This window comes from Hyperoodon ampullatus, assembly GCF_949752795.1.
Source record: "Hyperoodon ampullatus genome assembly, chromosome: 5".
NCBI lineage: Eukaryota > Metazoa > Chordata > Mammalia > Artiodactyla > Ziphiidae > Hyperoodon > Hyperoodon ampullatus.
The window spans coordinates 101,657,616-101,679,410 of record NC_136918.1 but is presented as its reverse complement, the minus strand read 5'-3'; the positions used below and the strand labels follow the sequence as shown (position 1 = coordinate 101,679,410).

Sequence of the window (21,795 nt, the reverse complement as noted above, 5' to 3'; positions counted from 1 at the left end):
TAATATTTGTGAAAAAGCTTTGATGGTATAAATTCAGGATACAAATAGTTGCCCTCAGGAATCATTATATCCAAGGTGCCCTTGAAGTTTATAAAAGAAAGAACCCTTTGGTGTACAACTGATTCTTATTTAACCAAACCATGTACATCTAAATATTTCACAACTGGAGAATAAGTATGTGTTTGTTTTTGTTTTAAATAGGGGCGAAAACTTTTACCCACTAAATACATGTAGTACAGGACTGTGCTGCCAAAAATTATATGCATATAGATTAGTGTTATACATTATTTTTCTATACACTCTTCTTCCTCTGCCTTATTGAATCTTGTAATTCTTTAAGGTTAAAGTTCAGTCTCTCCATCTTGGCCAAAACTGCCAAACCACCCTCATTCACAAGCGTTGCTATCCGTTGGACACTTACTCTATTTACTATATATACTGTTTATTTGTTTCTTATATTCAGTTCTGTGCTGTCAATTATGTTTTCATAATTTATTACCTTGAAATATTATAATAAGTCCAGTAAGAGCAAGCAATTCTTGTATCTAATTTCTTCACTCCTCGTATGGAATTTAATATGTACTGTAAACTCACTAAATATTGTTTATTGCTTATTAACACATGATCTGTAGGATCAGTGGAGAACTTTAGGAGGCAAAAGAGTTTGGAGGCAAATGTTTACATTAACCACCCAATAATGAAGCAGAACATAAAAGTTTTTAATAATATCTAACTCTCTTTGATATTAAAGAGTAATTATAGTACCTTACACTCCAAATCAGATTTTTTAACCTTTTTTAAAATTGAACTATAGTTAATTTACAGTGTTGTACAGCAAAGTGATTCAGTTATGTATATAATATACATATGTTTATATATGTATATATATATTCTTTTCCATTGTAGGTTATTATAAGATATTGAATATAGTTCCCTGTGCTGTACAGTAGGTCATTGTTGTTTATATATTTTATATATAGTAGTATGTATCTGCTAATCCCAGACTCCTAATTTATCCCTCTCCCCCACCCAACTTTCCCTTTGGTAACCATAAGTTTGTTTTCTCTGTCTGTGAGTCTGTTTCTGTTTTGTAAATAAGTTCATTTGTATCATTTTTTTTTTAGATTCCACAAATAAATGGTATCATATGATATTTGTCTTTCTCTGTTTGACTTACTTCACTTAGTATGATAATCTCTGGGTCCATCTATGTTGCTGCAGATGGCATTATTTCATTCTTTTTTATAGCTGAGTAATATTCCAGTATATATATGTACCACAACTTCTTGATCCATTCCTCTGTCAATGGACATTTAGGTTGCTTCCATGTCTTGGCTATTGTAAACAGCAGACATAGCTTCCATGTCTGCTATGAACATTGGGGTGCATGTATCTTTTCCAACTAGAGTTTTCTCTGATATGCCTAGGAGTGGGATTGTAGGATCATTTGATAACTCTATTTTTAGTCTTTTAAGAAACCTCGATACTGTCCTCCATAGTGGCTGCACAAATTTACATTCCCACCAACAGTGTAGGAGGGTTCCCTTTTCTCCACACCCTCTCCAGCATTTGCTATTTGTAGACTTTTTAATGATGACCATACTGACCGAAGTGAGGTGGTACCTCATTGTAGTTTTGATTTGCATTTATCTAATAATTAGTGGTATTGTGCATCTTTTCATGTGCCTGCTGGCCATCTGTATGTATTCTTTGGAGAAATGTCTGTTTAGTCTTCTGCCCATTTTTTGATTGGATTGTTTAATTTTTTGATATTAAGCTGTTTGTATATTTTGGAAATTGAGCCATTGTCAGTAGCATCATTTGCAGATATTTTCTCCTAGTCTGTAGGTAGTCTTTTTGTTTTGTTCATGGTTTCCTTTGCTATGCAAAGGTTTTAAGTTTAATTAGGTCCTATTTGGTATTTTTGGTTTTTATTTTCATCACTCTAGGAGATGGATCCAAAAAAATATTTCTGCAATTTATGTCAAAGAGTGTTCTATGTTTTCCTCTAGGAGTTTTATAGTATCCAGTCTTTCATTTAGGTCTTTAATCCATTTTGAGTTTATTTTTGTATATAGTGTTAGAGAATCTCTAATTTCATTCTTTTACATGTAGCTGTCCAGTTTTCCCAGCACCACTTATTGAAGAGACTGTCTTTTTTCCATTGTATATTCTTGCCTCCTTTATCACAGATTAATTGACCATAAGTGTCTGGGTTTATTTCTGGGCTTTTTATCCTGTTCCATTGATCTATATTTCTGTTTTTGTGCCAGTACCATGCTGTTTTAATTACTGTAGCTTTGTAGTAAAGTGTAAAGTCAGGGAGCATGACTCTTCCAGCTTCGTTCTTCTTTCTCAAGATTGTTTTGGCTATTTGGGGTCTATTTTGTTTCCATACAAATTTAAACATTTTTGTTCTAGTTCTGTGAAAAATGCCATTGGTAATGTGATAGGGATTATATTGAATCTGTAGATTGCCTGGGGTAGTATGGTCATTTTAACAATATTGATTCTTCTAATCCAAGAACACGGTATATCTTTCCATCTGTTTCTGTTGTCTTCAATTTCTTTCATCAGTGTTTTATAGTTTTCAGAGTACCAGTCTTTTGCCTCCTTAGGTAGGTTTATTCCTAGGTATTTTATTCTGTTTGATGTGATGGTAAATGGGATTGTTTCATTAATTTCTCTTTCTGATATTTTATTGTTAGTGTATAGAAATACAACAGATTTCTGTGTATTAATTTTATATCCTGCAACTTAACTGAATTCATTGATTAGCTCTAGTAGTTTTCTGGTAGTGTCTTTAGGATTTTCTATGTATAGAATCATGTCATCTGCAAATATTGACAGTTTTACTTCTTGTTTTCCCATTTGGATTCCTTTTATTTCTTTTTCTTCTCTGACTACTGTGGCTTGGACTTCCAAAACTACGTTGAATAAAAGTGGTGAGAGTGGGAATCCTTGCCTTCTTCCTCATCTTAGAGGAAATGCTTTCAACTTTTCACCATTGAGTATGATATTAGCTGTGGGTTTGTCATGTATGGCCTTTATTATGAAGAAGTAGGTTCACTCTATGCGCACTTTCTGAAGAGCTTTTACCAAAAATGCATGTTGAATTTTATCAAAAGCTTTTTCTGCATCTATAGATGATCATACATTTTAAAACATTTATTTATTTATTTATTTATTTGGCTGCACCGGGTCTTAGTTGCGGCATGCGGGATCTTCGTTGCCGTGTGCAAGATCTTCGTTGTGGTGTGCAGGATCTTCAGTTGCAGCATGCAGGTTTTTTTTTTTAAAGTTGTGGCATGTGGGATCTTTAGTTGTGTCATGTGAACTCTTGGTTGTGGCATGTGGGATCTAGTTCCCTGACCAGGGATCGACCCTGGGCTCCCTGCATTGGGAGCTGGGAGCCTGGAGTTGTAGCCACTGGACCACCAGGGAAGTCCCAAGATGATCATATGGTTTTTATCCTTCAATTTGTTAATGTGGTGTATCACATTGATTGATTTGTGGATATTAAAAAATCCTTGCATCCTTGGATACATCCCACTTAATCATGTTATATGAACTTTTTAATGTATTGTTCAATTTGGTGTGCTAGTATTTTGTTGAAGATTTTTGCATCTGTGTTCATCAGTGGTATTGGCCTGTAATTTTCTTTTTTTGTGATATCTTTGTCTGGTTTTGGTGTCAGGGTGGTGGTGGCCTCATAGAATGAGTTCAGAAGTATTCCTTCCTCTGCAGTTTTTTGGAATAGTTTCAGAAGGGGATAGGTGTTAACTCTTCTCTAAATGTTTGGTAAAACTCATCTGTGAAGCCATCTGGTCCTGGACTTTTGTTTATTGGGAGTTTTAAAATTACTGATTCAATTTCAGTACTGGTAACTAGTCTGTTCATATTTTCTATTACTTCCTGGTTTGGTCTTGGGAGATTATACCTTTCTTTAGACTTGGGAATGGAAGGTGATACACTATTCCTAGAGCTTTAGGTGGCTGTCCCCATTCATTTCTCTAGCTACAACCCTCTTTGTGAAGCAATGACCTTGAGCAATAAGATAGTATGCTACTTAGATCCTATGCTTTCCTTCTGTACCACACTGTAGGTAAGACCCCTGAATTCCCTGCTCAGATGGCTGCAAATCTCCTTTCAAGAACTTTAAGGCTTCTTGTTGGGGGTCCATTCTCCAAAGGGTGAACTATGCTACTGGTATGCTAAACCTAGGTTGAATAGGGAATCAGATTTGGCATCTTTTTGTAGCAAAGGAGGGACACAGCTGGGACATGAAGACTGGGATGCTCATGTATGTGCTTGTGTGAAGTCCTTCATGGTATGGGATTTACCTAGCATCGGGGAGGAAATAGAAATGCGGTTGACTAAGGTTAGGGGTTGGCTCTGGATGGACTACCACATGCTGGCATGAAATTCTGAGAAGTCCAAATATTTTAAATTTGAACCTGGCCTTCCAGTATCTTTCTAAAGTAGGCAAATAGAACATACTTAGAGTTTGACCTTCTTTGAAGAATGATTTATCATTTAAAAATATTTAGACATTCGGTATGTGAGCCCTATACTTCCATTCTTTCCTTGGACCCCATATTTTTAGAGGCTCTATTTATTTTAATACTTGGAAATTGTAACTAAAAGTTATGTGACTGTATAAATACAAATATAACTTTGTGTAAATGCAGTGTTTTCAAAGGATACATTATGATTTAAATATGATAGCATTTCTATATCTACTAATGACAATATATTTTTAGTAAATTTCCTAGCCTTTTAGATCTTATAGCAATCTTGAATTTATTTATACTCTTATTTTAGTGAATCATATTCAAATTTAAAAATCTAATTTAAATTACTTTCAGTATTCTTGGATAAGATTAAATTTAGCAGTTGATCCCTTTTGGCTATTTTGGTATCTGAATCTCATTCTGATTTCTTTCTTTCTTTTTTTTTTTATTGTTGTTTTTTTTTTTTTTTGATTATGAGAGAAGAAACACCATTGTTTCTCAAACATCATTAATTTAACATAGAAAATAATGTACCATTTTGTTAAACGTCCTTATGTAGTGCTTTGAAAAGAACCACATTTCTCATTATTTGCATGTGTTTTGTTATTTCCTTATCTCTTGTTTCAGATTAGTCCTGATTCAGTGTATGCATGTCATATTCTTCTCATTCCTGATCCTTCTTTCCATCTAAACATTTTTTCCAAACTCAACGTATTTTTAAATAAAGATATGTAATGATTTCAGAACTATTTTTTCTGTCACAGATGTAATTTTTCACATTTATTTAATCTCATATTTTAGGAGAATTGATTGTTTGATGAGAATGGTTAATACTTTTTATTAATATGAAGAGATATAGTCTGAAGATGTTAAGATGTAATTATTCAAACAGAATTTATTGACAGTCTATCTCTATACTCTTATATGGGAGAGTAGAGGATGCAGTGTAGACAATAGTAATTACATGCATTCCCTGAGGAATAAAATCAATTCTGATTAGAAATTTATCTGAAATAAGAATAATCACTGGATAAGTACCTTAGAGGCTCTCCAATGGGAAAAATGCTTAGAATTTTGGACACTTATTTTGACAGTTCTCAGATTTTATTAGTTGTATCTTGTCTTACTATTTATATTCTGAATGGTTAGCTTACCATTTTAAATGAGCTCTGATAGTTCTGGTTTGCCTTTAAATTTATGTGTAACAGTCATATAAGACCTATAATATGTTAGGATGAAAGGTATTTAGATGGGTAATTTTATGTGCCTCTGTGAAATTTTTGGATCACCCCTGATAAGCAGTGGGTGTGTTTTGTAAAATTGTATCCACAGTTCTAAAGGAACTCATTGTTTCTTCTGGAAAATACCTTCTAAATTTCAAGCAAGCAACTTACAAATGAAATTTTAGATACAGAATTGTTTTTAAGTTTGCTTGATGGATAATATAAATTGTTTATTTGTGGAAATTTAAAGTAGATAATTGAAAGTATTAGTGTTTCAACAATCCAATAGACTGAGGAAAGAAGCCATTCTGTTAGAAACTATATTAATTGAAATTCCACCAGTCTCGATTAATTAACTCTCTCCAGCCAAATAAAGTAAGAAACTGCAAACTGGATGAGTTAAATAAGCTTATTATAAATCACTGAAGTGTGGTATCAAGAAATAGAACACATTCACTATAGAAAACAGTTTATCATTTCCACTGTACTTTAATAGAAATGAGAAATTATGGTGACTAGTATGTTTTTCCAAAAAGACTGTGAAGTTACCAGAATGTCTTTTTATTTACTGAAAATTATTATAACTTTTATTATACAAATAAAATATACTTACAATCTAAATTTGTAATATAGACGTATGCAGTATTAGATGTATAAATAATGACAATGCCAATTAATTTCAATGTACTCAAACATTTTTACTAAAATTTAAAAAAAGATAAGTTTTTTCTATTCATATAAGTGGCAGAATGCTTCTATGTAAACATACAGAAGTGAAGAAAATCCAATGATCTAGCTCAGAGTAAAAGCCAAAGTGTTTCCAATGCTCACAAAGGCTTTTTTGCACCTTCTTTGCCTCTCTGTTTAGTGCCCGTTCAAGCTGTTCCTAAAACATACCTATACCCTCCTGCCTCAGGGATTGGTACTTACTCTTTCTTCTTCACTGCCTCACCCCTAAGACGTTACTTAAATGTCACAACCTCAGTACGGCCTTCTCTGGTCATACTATTTAAATTTTCAACCCTCTTCCCCATCTCCCTGCCTTATTTTTTTCCCACTGTACTTTCTACCATATTTTTCAGTTGACTCATTTACAGTTTTTATTGCGTCTCCTCACTCTAAGTAAGATCCATGAAGGCAGGGAGTTTTTGTTCAGCTAGTGCACTGCTGTATTCCTAGTGTCCAGAATAGTGCCTGATAAATATTTCTTGAATAAATCTAAAGCCTTCTCTGTGTCTATTTTCTATCAAAATAGACATGTAAATGTTTAATTGAATACTGATGAATATACCTCAATTTGTGGCAACTTGGATATGAAGACAAATGGGTAACTAGTGTACATTTGTCATTGGTCTAGTTATTTGATCACATAATAGATGCTATTTTAGGTTGTTTATAGAGTACTAGAAACCATTTAAAGTTCTTTACATATATTAACTAATTTATGCCTCACAACAATCCTATGAAACAGGTACTCTTATCAGCTCCATTTTATAGTTGAGGAAACTAGAGGTTAAATAAAGTATCCCTTGATGTGGCAACTAACATGTAAGAAGGTAAGATTCATACCAGGACAGCTGGTATGTTCAGAACCTATTGTCTTAATGAAAGGCTCCTGGTTAAAATCCTGCATCATTGTTGCTTTGCTTTGCTTTATTTGTATCCTTTTTATTCATTTTTCTTTCAGTAAAACAGAAAATTTTTGAAGTAATCATATATGTTCGACCACTGTGGTTTCATAATCATTTATTTTATTTTTGCTTTTTGCAGTGGGATGCCATCACTGAAATGGATGAACACAATAGGCCCATTCACACATACCAGGTATGTAATGTGATGGAACCAAACCAAAACAACTGGCTTCGTACAAACTGGATCTCCCGTGATGCAGCTCAGAAAATTTATGTGGAAATGAAGTTCACACTGAGGGATTGTAACAGCATCCCGTGGGTCTTGGGGACTTGCAAAGAAACATTTAATCTTTATTATGTGGAATCAGATGAGTCCCATGGAATTAAATTCAAGCCAAGCCAGTATACAAAGATTGACACAATTGCTGCTGATGAAAGTTTTACCCAGATGGATTTGGGTGATCGCATCCTCAAACTCAACACTGAAATTCGTGAGGTGGGGCCTATAGAAAGGAAGGGATTTTATCTGGCTTTTCAAGACATCGGGGCATGCATTGCCCTAGTTTCAGTCCGCGTTTTCTACAAAAAGTGCCCCTTTACTGTTCGTAATCTGGCCATGTTTCCAGACACTATCCCAAGGGTTGATTCTTCCTCCTTGGTTGAAGTAAGGGGCTCTTGTGTGAAGAGTGCAGAAGAACGTGACACTCCTAAACTGTATTGTGGAGCTGATGGAGATTGGCTGGTTCCTCTTGGAAGGTGTATCTGCAGTACAGGATATGAAGAAATTGAAGGTTCTTGCCACGGTAAGAAAGAAATATTTAAATAATTATTCATGCATTCAAATGATGGTTTTTTAAAGGTAAATTGGTTGTATATTTATTTTCAAATAATACATTTTCAAATACTATTCCTGGAAGAATTAATTGTGGAAGAAATTAACTCATATTAACTATAAGATAATTTCTGATATTTTTTCCTCCTGGGAATGGTGTATGAAAATGTAAAATAAATTATATACCATAACAAGTGTTCTTCCATATTGCCTTCAGTAGAATAGCTGCTGTATGAATTGCTGTATTTACCTGATTTTTATAAAGGAAAGCAACATCAATAGTAACAACAAAAAGCAAAAGGGATCAAAGCAGGCATTTGCTTAACTTTTATGTTTTGGTGGTTTATAGAGAATATGACATTTAAAGACAGTTTGAAAGCAATTCTTTCTTTCATGTTGAATTATAATAATTGAATAGTACCTAGGTAAGCCGAAATTATATTTAAATAAATGAGGAATTCATATGTTTGCATATGAATCATACATATGTTTAAAAATATATAGGATAGTTTATAGGAATGTTATGTGTTTGGTGATTGAGTACTGAGTATATCAGAAATTTATCCTTTGCTAGTATTAAGTACAATTTCCTACCATATAACACATTAGCTTTTTCTGTTTAAATGACAGTACTTGTGCAAGATCGAATTATTAGGAAGTATGAACACAATGCAATGCTGATTAAGTTTAAAACCATACCTTTCATATAGTTATGATATGAAATATCTGTAATTTTCAAGATAAAACAATTTTTTATTTGAATCATTTTATGAAGGCTTATTAATCTAATAAATATATACACTTAAAAATTATTGCATATCCCCTGATAAAGATAATTTATATCAATTATGTTTGGATTTAGGACTCATAATCAAAACACAAATAAAGAAATAAAATTAATGCTTGGTAAATAGTAACATAGTAGAGATCTTTTCCTCTCAATGGTAAATTATTTATAGTTTTTTTTCTATAGCACCATACCGAATTTACTTACTTTTTTGGTGATGTTCGGTGGTATGTTCCCACCCATTAAAATGGATGAAAGTAAATGAGAAAAAACATATTTGTTTCTATATAAGGGTCAGTGGTAATATATGTGAATTTTTAAACGTTTTATCTATTCATGAAACACTTGGGTTCTTGAATGCTGAAAAAGTTCACTAAAGCCACCGGTGATGATTATGTTTGGTCATTTGAAAGTACTGTTTGTATGAAAAGTCTGTAGTATATTTATTTAAAGTGTGAGCCAACTTTCCTTCACTATTTAATCATTAAAATATATTTCATTGAAATTTATATAGATTTAATTCAAAATTTTTGTTCACCTGTAACAAGGATTTAGAATGAAACAAAAATAAGTTATCAATATAAATGATCCTTTGAAGGGGCACTATAGAATATTTTACATTGGAAAATGCAACATGAATAATTTTCCAGTGAGATTAAGAAGGCAATAATAGCCAAGGATAAAACATATGACATATACTAACCATGTAGTTTTACCATATTTTATATTAGGTAGATGCTGGATATTGGTAAAAATAATAAAGCTTTAAAATTATTTAAACAATAATTATCTAAGGATTTATGTGATTAATTATTATTAAATATATTTTATGGCATTGATCACAGAATTAGAGGTAGTGACAATCATTGATGACTAGATGTTTTTTGTTTAATATGTCTGCTCTGTGAAATTTCATTCTTGTTTGCATGCCTGAAAATTCCTTCAGTTGTTGGCAAAGATGACTTTGGACATATGATAATTATCGGCTTATCTAGCACTACTGCTAGACTCGTTTATTTTTATGGCTTGTTATCTTTATTATAATTTATTTGACTGCAGAAATGAGAGAGTGGGTACAGTACAAATGTTCATCATCTTCTTCTAGCAGATGGCAGGAATTGGAAGGTTATACCTGGATTCTAAATCCATGGCTTACTAACTTCCTTATCCAAAAATAAATTAGTGGTTATAATCAATTAATGGTAAAGTATATGGAAAACTATTACATGCAAACAGATGTGCCTGGTTCCAACTGAATACAATGAATTGCTATTTACAAACAGAAAGGAAGTGGATGTGGAGACCTCATTTTTAGAGAAAGGTATCTTACACCATCACTAGTTTCCATTTTAAAGTATTTATTTAAGTGTGTTCTTGATGCTTCATATTACCCCTTTCTATCCTCTGATAATAATTTTTTATCATGGATTCTGTTGCAGTCTGTCAACAATTTATCTCACAACCAAATCTCAGAATTACCTATAACCTACATGACAAATTAATTGAAATTTATGTGAATAAAGAATAGCTCAGGCAATAATGTGACCGTATGTTTATATGTATAATGAGAAAAGAAAAAACAATGTATATCATTTTCTTCTGGTTTATTCTATTAGAGAATTTATTTTAGCTATTTTTTTGAGTACCTACTATCTGTTAATCATTTTGATAGGTAGTAGAGATAAATATAAGTAGAGGCATATGTTTCAATGATCAATTGCTATTGAGGTAAAATAACCCAAAATTTAATAACTTAAAGCCATAATAATTTATGATTTCTTAGGGCTCAGGTGGGTAATTCTTCTCCTTATTGTAGAGTAAACAGAGGTCACTCATGTAGCTGAAGTCAGCTGGGAGATTAACAGGGGTTGGAATGTCTAAGATGACCTCTTGTATTTCAGGGCCTATCTCTACATGGCCTTACCTCATTAAAGGATCTGACTCAAGCTTTTTTATAGTATAGTGGCTGGCTGAAGAGGGAGTTTTTCACATGGCCAAGTATAAAGTGAGTATACGAGGGGACTGCAAAAGGGGCTGAATGCCTGTAAGCATGTTTATAGGGAGCTGCCAGTGTAACAGTATACCACAGTCTTCTCTCTTAATTCTTGTGACTAATATCCCTCCTTCATGCACAAAAGCCCACATCCTCCCAAAGATCTATTCCATTATGGCATTGTGTTGAAGTCCAGAAGAGCTTCAGTGAAATCTCTTCTGGATATGAATAAAGCTTCATAGCTAAAGCTCTCCTTCATCTGGAGAATTAAAAACTAAACGAGATGTTATTGTTCCTCACACACACAACACACATGGGACAGGATTAGGAAAATTGTAAAAGATTCTCACATTCCTGAAGGCAGGGAACATAGCAGTCACTGGTCCATTGTGATTCTGAAATCCAGCAAAGGTCATCAGAGTCCCTAATTATAGGGGCAAGGACTGTTCTTTGCTTGGAGCCCAGTTCTGCAACCTGGGATTAGTCCTCTGTGGCTCTTTGTCTTCATTACTCTTGACTTTGCCCTCTGAGTTATCCTCCTTAGTTATAAGAATTTCCATGTGGCCAGTTGCTAGTTTCACCATCTTTCAGAAAAACTTCTTAATTTGATCCACAACATTATGAAGTACTTTTTGTGTCTTCCAAGTTATCACAGGTAGTATTTCTCCCCAATTGTTGGTTGACCTTTCATTATCTCCAATAATAATTAATTTACTGCTCTTCCATCCTCCAGTCACAGCCTTCTTGCCACTCTTCCAGCCTTCACAGTCTTTTCATTACTAAAGCAAATGCCACATGTTTTAGCTTTTTGTTAAAACAGTATCCTTTATCCTGTATAAGTTATTTGCTTACAATCTGGAAATATGGACTGGGTTCAGTTGGCTGGTTCTTCTGCTGGTTTATCTGGGTCACTCAATGCCACTGCAGTTATTTGGAGGTTTAACAAGGCTGGACATCTAACATGGCTTCACTCACATGTCTGATGCTTCATCTGAGATGTTTGAGGCCCTAAAGTCGCTTATTGTGTAAATCCTGATAGCAATTTTAATACATTTCATTTTAGGAAATTTTTCTATTTTTTCTTTCTCTTCCATTAGAACTAGTTAGTCATTGTGCCATTCAAGGGACTTCACAATTTGGCCTTGTCTTATTATTTTCTGACTTTGGCAAATTCTGTCTCCTGTTCTGTTTTTGTTACTTTTGAATAATCCATGTATTTTTCATGTTTCTTGCTCTTTTTTTTTCATGTTTTATCTAGCTGCTTGGTGTCCCTTTCTTCTTCCTTTTCTGTGGTGGAATTTTATTCATCCTTCAGGGTCTAGCACAAATGTATATATCACATATATATAGCACATATATCTGTATCTTCACAAAGTTAATGCCTCTGTCATCTGTGCTATAATTTGTTCTAATTATTTATGTGCCTGTTTTACCAGGGCTGTCAGATAAAAGAGATATATTTAAAAATCATTTGTGTAATGAAGGGTAAGAAATTTACTGATGTGAATGATAAGTAGTACCAGGTTCTACTGAATAGTTAAAGGTAGAAGTTGTTGGTAAACTGACAGAGTGCTCTGTGTCTTCGTATTTCTGTGAAATAGGAAAGTTTTCTTCAGGGAGGGTTGTGGTATTTTAGATCTGGAAAGCCTTTGAAAATATTTTTATCCCTCATTTTATGAATCAGAATTCTAAGTTATAGAGAACAGAATTTTATTCCCTGGGGCCACTTGGTAACTAATACTAGATTTATAACTAAAGCCTAGATAATTCTCAGTCTGGTCTTTGTGTGTCTTTCCTCCCTCCCTCCCTCCCTCCCTGTCTCCTTCTCTCCTCCCTTTCTTCACTTCCTCCCTTCCTTTCTCTTTCTCTTTCATTTCCTTATTCCAAGCATCCATGCTCTCCCCTTGATGCTTTAACTTTTCCTGCCTGCCAAACAGTACAGAGGAGCCCTTAGTTACTCATCATGAATTAGTCCCTTTTCGCTCTGTGTTTATTTTGTGGAATCTGATACGGGCAGTGTTAGAACAGTATCTACACATCCATTCTGAGATTCAGGCTACCGAGAATGATGGAAAAATATAGATTTATCTGGGACTTTGCTGTTAGACATGATAAATAGGAAAAATTACAGTGAGGCTTTAGGAATACTCATAATTTATTTGAGTACATTCAAGAACTCTTGGCCTGCTACATAACAAAAGTACAATAAGCTGGTTTAAAATAGAATAAATCTATATCTACCCATACTATCATATATAATGAATTGTGTATATTTATTTGCATTTAAATAATTTATTATCATATTTTATCCTAAAAGTTATAATACTAAATGTTTCAACTTGTGATTCCTTTCTCTGTAATGTTAAGGTGTATCTAGATCCAAATTCTAGAAGCATAAAAAAGAGAGGCACTTTTATTCTTATTATTTTCTATCAGGTTTAAATAGACATAAACATTATATTAAGCAGATATGCTAAAATTTAAAACCAACCAGAGTAATTTGGGCAACTCTACATTATAGGCTATACTTGACTCTGATATCTTATTTTTCATAACTTTTAATTTTATTTCATAGGTTCATAATTAAAACTGCCATACTTAGGCATATTGATGTTACAGATTTAATATTTTTAATTGTCTTAATTTATTCCACTAAGGGCTTGAATAAAAAATAGCATTGATTCATAAAACATTAATTACATCAAATAGTGTTTCACTTCATATAACTAAGAATATCTTAACACTATGGAAGAAAATTGGAATCAATTAACATGGAAAATTGAATAATTTTGGTTGAGTTGTGAGTTCCGAAGTGACATGAATCCCTAATAAACTCCTGTTGGATATTAATTTAGAATAAATCTCATTTAGGTAGTAACACTTGTGCTTAGAGATATTAGTTAGGGTTTGGTATTTCAGACCTGCTATGAATATATATGTATATTTATTGCAAAGGTATCTTCTTTAAGCCTTTAAGTATCACATGATATAATTTAACAAAATAACATCTGGCTATGAAAGTAAAGTTCTAAAATATAAAGCATATTTTATAAATTTTTATCTTCCTAGAAACATGTTTTTATTTTCCCTCTAGTGCTGCTTAAAAATTCTGGAGGAAAGGGTGGTGGCAATTCTTGGACCATTGCATTATTGTTCACAGAGGTGAATGGGATATGCAGGGCCTTTGGTGACATAGCTATCGATTTGATCTCCTGAAGAGTGTTGTTATTAAGGCTTCATGACTCTGTCCTCTGTTGCAATTCAGAAGCATTTATGCTCTGTGTTTATGATCTTCTGTCTAATCATGTTATCAGAGATGATTGTGGAAGCAGAGAGCATAAAGAAATTTTGAAACTCCAGGATTTGCTGGCATTAAATAAGGGGGCTTGAGGGTATGATGAAAATCTGAAAGGTGAGATTGGGATCAGAAAAAGGGGCAGACTTATTGGCCCAAATAGTATTTTCACTTTCTAAAGGTTATCACAACGTAAATATAAACTCTTACAATATAACCTTCAGTTCCAAATAAAGCTGCTTTATTGCATGAAGCAATTCCAGATTTTCATCTGGCTTGAGAAGAATATGAAATCAAGAGCCTTGAAGGAGTCTAAAAATAGAAGGTATTATTTCCAAACAAAACATAATAAAGTTAAATAAGTATATTGTACTTTGTTCTTTGTCACAATTTTTAAAATAGGTTAAAACATAAACTGTCTTGAAATGATCATTCTTAATAAATTATTTTGACCAAATTTTAACTTCAGTTATAGTTCTATTTTACTGTCAGCCAACTTGAAAGCTATAAATCATATTTCTATAGGAGCTATGCTTAATTTAAAAAATCCTTTCTTAACACATATATCTCTAAGAGGGGATAAAATTATATAGTATCTCTCTTTTCTTTCCAACATGACACACCATGTCACCCCCTGAAATTACTACCTTTCTTGTGAATGTTGTCTAGAGTTTTAGTTTGGCTTTTTAAAGAAACAAAATCAATAGTTTCATAAAGTCAGTACTTAGATACACCAAGATATATTAACAGATTTTATACTTGATATTTTTTTCTATCATTATATCCTTTCTTCTGGGTTCATTATTCCATTTGCTGAAGTATATCCTTTGGTAGATCTTTTGGCAAGGTTCTGAAATTTTAAGCCCTTTATTTAATGGATATCTAAAAATATTTTGTCCTCCCTTTTCAATGATTGTTTATTTGGGTGTAGAATACTAAATAACTATTACTTTTCCTCAACACTCTGAAAATATTATTCCCCTGTCCGTAAGAATCTGTTGTTGCCAGTGACCTTCTGACAGTCTTAACTGTCATTATTTGGGAGATTACCTATAGGTTCAATATTTTTGGTCCTTAGTTACATTATTATGTAACTGCTATGGATTATTTTTTCCTGCTTCACTTCTCATTTTGTGTTTTAACCTGAAAAAGTGTGTGTGTGTGTGTGTTACTTTATTCTGTTTTGTATTTTTAGAATACCTATGAGATATTTGTTGAAGACTTTCAATATTATCCTCTTTGTCTCCGATATTTTTTTTCTTTTAATTTTCAATCTCAGCTAATTTTCAGGTAATGAATTTTCACTTTGGCTACAGCTAGTTAAGAGATTACTTCATCCATTGAGGTTTTTTTTTCATTCTCACTTGTTATTGTTTTATTTCTGCCTACTTTGTTTCATAATTTATTTTTCTTTTTTATGGATACTATTTTATTCTTTATGCGTTTTAAAGTCACATTCAAATAAGTTTTGAAAGAAATTGAGTCTAAATATTTCTAAGCATTAGTGTCAGCATGTACTTTGGAGTTGTAACTTGTGTGCTAACTTGTTTTCTGTGTCTTTTTTTATTTTTTAATTTAGAGAGTTTATATTTGAACTAATCTTCTTCCCTAAGGCCTTATAAATAGAAAACTGTAGAGCCCTAAGATATTTACCAAATAATTCATGTTAGTATTACTGGTTGACAGGAGTTCCACTCCATGCATTCAGGGATCTAGGACTTCTTGCATTTAGTGGGCCAGCCATCTCCTAGGGCCTTGTAGTTATCTGTGTCCAGTACAGAGGTTGTAAAAAGAGATTGGAGAAGGCACATGTGTTTCTTAACCAACTCAGATCTGAAGAGCCACATTAATTCCTCTCAAATACAGCACTGGGAACTGGATATGTGACCACACCTAACTGCAAATAGGGGTGGACTCTTGTTAAATGTTATCCCTGGCTCAATAATCACTTTCCAGCAGCAATTTTTTTTTTTTTTTTTTGCGGTACGCCGGCCTCTCACTATTATGGCCTCTCCCGTTGCAGAGCACAGGCTCCGGACGTGCAGGCTCAGCGGCCATGGCTCACAGGCCCAGCTGCTCCGCCACATGTGGGATCTTCCCGGACCGGGGCACGAACCCATGTCCCCTGCATTGGCAGGTGGACTCCCAACCACTGCGCCACCAGGGAAGCCCCAGCAACAATTCTTTATCATGGAAGAGGAAGCCCAATTTTTGTAGATACTTGGTTATCTCTGCAGTAGTCTGCCACTTCATCCACAAAGTGTACATAAGCATCCTCATGTATCTGTCAATACAAATTTTTCTCCATCAGGTTCAGATACGTTCTCTTGTCAGCTGGTGACCTACACATTAAATGACAAGCCATTTACCCTACCACAAAATATACAATGGTTGAAATAAGTAGAAAACTGCCATTAAGAAAGGAGAATAATAGGAACTAGTGCTCCATAGCAGTGATGGGCAGGCATTGTGAAGAACCTCAACAGCAATTGAGTTGATGTTCTTATCCGTCGTTCTCAGTGGCCCTTGGCTATGCTATCTGTGAGCTTCCTATTATCCTGACAGTTTTTGAATTAGTTATTGGTGGCTGAACGGCTTTCATACCTGTTTCATGCTCATGTATTTTGGGGACTTCAGAGTCATTTCATAGTTACAGGGTCTTTTAGACCAGACTCATGATTTGTTGGCAATAAGATTTCCTTAAAGTCATAGTAGCCTTTTAATCTATTTGTCAATTCCACGTGTCAGAAACTACACACAAAATCCACACCCTAAGTTTTTTCTTTGTGTACACACACACACACACATACACACACATGCACACACGCCCTTCAATTAGGGTAATATTTAAAAGCTGAGAAGACAAAATTCCAAATTCTAGAGCTTTAACATATAGAAGTTCATTTTTAATTTACATTACAGTCCAGGGTGTTCCTGGCTGTTGAGGGCTTTCCTTCATACAGAAAATAGGAGAATTATATATTTTCTGTCTGTAGCTCCATTATCTTGTATGGCCTTGTAGTCATCTGTGTCCAGTGAGAGAAAGAAGGAAAGCATATAGGGTACACATCTTCTTCTTAGAAGCCTTGGCATAGAAATGACATATACATTTTACTCACAGTTGACACACTTGTAAAAATTATATAATCAGTAGAGTAAAAGCTTCTTTGTGTAAACTTTAAATATTAAGCTACATCCAGTATAAATAATCAGGATGTTTTTGATCAACAGACAAGCATTAGGCTATATATTAATGTTCCATCGAACCATATATAAACTGAACTAATTATGCTAAATTAAACATTAGAATATAAGTTATTTCTATAAATTTAAACCTTATTCTCTGTGCATAGAAATAAATAGGATTCAACTATTTGAAGAGGGGGTGATTATTTCCATGAAGTATCCATAATAGCAACAGAGAACATTCAGAATAAACTTTCCAGTGGGATATTATGTAGTACATTGAAGATATAATGGCAGAATTTTACCAGAGGAGAAAAATATCTCACTTTTCATTTTATAGGAATAGAGTATAACAAAATACTGTATTTAATAAATCTGTATATAATTCAGATTAAATTTTATTCTAAGCATCATAACTATATATAGTAAAATTATATCATGCGTGTTAAAATCTGAGGATAATTTTGTTATACATTTTTTCATTATATATTCAGAGCTAGCATTAGAACTACAAGGTACTATTGACTTTGTATCCTCCATATGAAAAAAAATGTAATAATTTGCATTTTTAGAGTATTTACATATCTCAGCTCTAGGGAAGTATATTTCAAAGGACAACATAGTTCTAAGGAGAATAGGCATCAAAGGAATAAAACTTGATACAGAGCAAGGAGTGGGTGCGACAGGGTTGAAAAAAGTGTATCTGATATAAATATACTTAAAATGTTTACTTTGGTTTAACATATCTTGTTATCCTTTGTGAGAAAAGCATTTTTTATTTTATTTATAGTAACAGTTATGATTACCTGGGAAGTGATGATAAACTCGAATACACATTGTGATGATATGGAGGGGACATTCTTAATATTTTTGAGTCCTTTGAAATAATGACTTATAATGAGAATTAAATAAATTACTGGTGTCCTCAATTATGCACGTGGCCTTTTATTTTTTTTTCTTTTTTTTTTTTTTTGTGGTACGTGGGCCTTTCACTGCTGTGGCCTCTCCCTGTGCTCCGGATGCACAGGCTCAGCGGCCATGGCTCACGGGCCCAGGTGCTCTGCGGCATGTGGGACCTTCCCGGACCGGGACACGAACCCATGTCCCCTGCATCGGCAGGCAGACTCGCACGTGGCCTTTTAAAGAAATAGTTCTTTTTTGTACTTGAATTTTTTTCCCTTTTGGCATATAATACTATACAATGGAAAATTTTAGTATTGCAAATATTTCTCTATCATTATTCTGTATAACCAGTTACTATTTTCAATCTGAGCTTAGGCCAAACTATCTGTTTTTAGGATAAGTTATAATAAATAAGGAATATAGGTATTACTGAAAATGGTAGTCTCCATTTTACAGAGAACTATAGAGTGGTGATAAATTTAAAGGGATGGAGATTTCCAGTTGCCAGTTGTTCTATACAAGGACTATCACCATATAAAGAGGCAAGCAGTACCAAAATTGATGGGGACTTTGGGAGCATAAAAACAAGCTCTGCTTTATCTTCAGCAGTGGACAAGGAAAAAGCATGATTTATTCCCATTATTTGACAGTATCAAAGGTGACTGCTATAGAAAGCCATGAAAACCTCTTGAAAGATGCAAACCCTGTTCCTTAGGACAGAGATAGACAATTATTGTCTTGGATAGAATTCTTTAAATAGGATCAGTTTATTTTTTGTTTTTTTCTTAAGATGCCTTATATCCTCATTTCTTTGTTTTGTTTCTATTCTTGTTTTGAAGTTAACTAATACTATTCAGGATGGTTTACTTTTCACCCTACCATGGTAAAAAATTATATTATTTATCTCTATACTAATTAAATATTTAAAATGAAATTAACTGGAAATTTTTTAACTGGTAAAACTTTGAAATGGCAATACATATGGATTATGTGAGAGCTTTTCTAAAGATTCTCTATTAATTTACTAATTGCATTATGACCAAGAGTATACTCTTCTTTTTTTTTTTTTTTTTTGCGGTATGTGGGCCTCTCACTGCTGTGGCCTCTCCCTTTGCAGAGCACAGGCTCTGGATGCACAGGCTCAGCGGCCATGGCTCACGGGCCTAGCCGCTGCGCGGCATGTGGTATCTTCCCAGACTGGGGCACGAACCCGTGTCCCCTGCATCGGCAGGCGGACTCTCAACCACTGCGCCACCAGGGAAGCCCGAGCATACTCTTCTTAAAGCCTAATTGTATGTGGGTATTATAGATTGCTAAATGTGAACTAGTTTTCCATGCATATGAAATATGATGCTTAATTATGTAAAAAAATTTAAAAAATAATTATCCTATACAGTAAATAAGATACATTAATTAGGTAAATATTTTTATTCAAAATGGTTGCTAAATTTTTTCAAACGTTCCCTGACATTTATTGAGGTGACCACAAAATTTCTCTACATATTTATTGATGAAATGTTATAATAATATATTGCCTTAGATGACCCATCTTTGACTCAGTAAAGTTATCTGTTCCTGATGCATTATTACTTTAATGCTGAATTATATATTTTTTCTTACATTTGTTAAAAATTGGCAAGAGGATATTCTATCTAATGCAATGAATTACAAATTTGTTTTGAGTGATGTAAGGAAGAGTAGAATAATTTGATATACATACTGTGGTCTTAGATGAGAAGTTTAAATATTTGTAAGTTATAAATTTTAATTTAGAATTATAAACAAATCACACTCAAAATTGTTACTGTTTTGCCACTTTGAACTCAGCAGAAATGATTAGAAATGTTATATGAAATAATAAGTGGAATGACATATAGATTATTTGAAAAGGATGCTAAAGGAGAGCAAGAGCCCTGGCAGACATTAAAATATATTCAAGAGAAGATATTTAAAATGTGTAGTATTATTTCCCAAAGAGAAATATTTATCACTGGTACCGAGTAGACAGGAAAAAAATAGACTACATTACATGAAACAGTTTAATCTATGGTAAAGTAGAGATAACTAATTAATAGGGAAAATAGATGGATTATTTAATACCACGGTTCTTACTTTATAGGGATTGAGATAGGGGAGGGGAGAGCAACAGTGATGTGGGTATAGGGCCAGCACTGCCATCTTTTACCATGTCCCAGAGGAGTTACCTTCACCATTGAATCCATCTTTCTTTAAAATGTGTACAATTAGCCTCTAATTGTACCTTAGTTTAAGGATCTATTTGGGGGCAAGAAAAGTCCCACAGAAAATTTCTTCTTACAGTAAAATGAAGCCTAAGGCAAAGTTTTAAGAAAAAGATGTTGGTTTGTTGGATACAAATTAGGATTTTCATGGAACTTTACAACTGTGATGAAACAGTAATTTTTGAAGAATAGGAGAAAAGGTGAAAGAGAAACATGAAAATAAGAAGACATCATCTAGGTATTAAATATAGATTTGGGTCAATCAAAGGAAAAATCACAGGTTGTTTTTGATATTGTTAAAGAAAAAAATCCTTGTGACACGTGTTAAAGAACCAAGTTTTTCGAGAGTGGCGACCAAGTCTGTGGAGCCACCCTAGGAGCTGGAGCTGTCATATCCCCTCCTCTTCCACTTCCTGTTGCAAGCAATAAAGTCTGTTCATACCATAGTAAAAAAACAAACTGTAAGGCAGACTTTATTCAGGGGCACTGCTGCAATGGATTGTCGTAGTAGTGGAGAGAAATTGAGCTTAACTCTGAATACAACAAGAAATGTGGGAATTTATAGCCACGGAGTATGGTGTGGGTCAATGGATGGAAAATTACTAAGAGGGAAACATCAGGGGTAAAAGTTGGGGCGGTTCTGGCTCAACCATCCTGACAGGATTCTTTCTCATGGTGGACCAGGGTGACCAGATACCACCTGGCGGATGATGAGAGATGAGGAATTGATCAGGTATTTAGGGTGGGGGATTTTCTCTAAACCAGTTTAGAAAGATTCTTGCTAAAACTGGACTCTGCAGGAACACAGACAAAAGTCCATGGTCAGGCCTAATTAAACAGAGGGCTCAGAAGAGCCTGGCTAAAAGTTTGGTCAAGGAGAGAGAGACTCTTTGTCAGTATCACCTAACACTCTGTAGGTAGAGTTGGCAAACTACACCCTGCTTGCTGTCCTAGCCCCTTTTCATAAATAGTTTTTTAGAGTACAGCCAAGTCCATTCATTTACATATTGTCTATCACTGTTTTCAAGCTACAGTTGCAGAGTTGAGTAGTTGCTTCAGAAACCCTATGGCCCGTAAACCTTAAGTATTTGCTTTACATATAGTGTCTGTAGACTTCTTCCATATAGGCAAATTAATGTATATCTGGGAAATGTAAATAAAATTATCAAACTTGTTCTTTTAAGCCTGTTA

At 33.8% G+C, this 21,795-nt stretch overlaps 1 protein-coding gene across 4 annotated transcripts in view; it reads left to right on the top strand.

Moving 5' to 3' along the window:
- EPHA6 (EPH receptor A6) overlaps window positions 1–21,795 on the top strand; it is a gene marked incomplete at both ends in the record, with an annotated part of 853,969 nt that overhangs the window by 134,994 nt on the left and 697,180 nt on the right. For all 4 annotated transcript variants that reach the window (XM_079704141.1, XM_079704139.1, XM_079704140.1 and 1 more), the window contains one exon: window positions 7,508–8,171. In XM_079704141.1, the coding sequence (XP_079560267.1) occupies window positions 7,508–8,171 (664 nt within the window). The remainder of the gene's footprint in view (window positions 1–7,507; window positions 8,172–21,795) is intronic.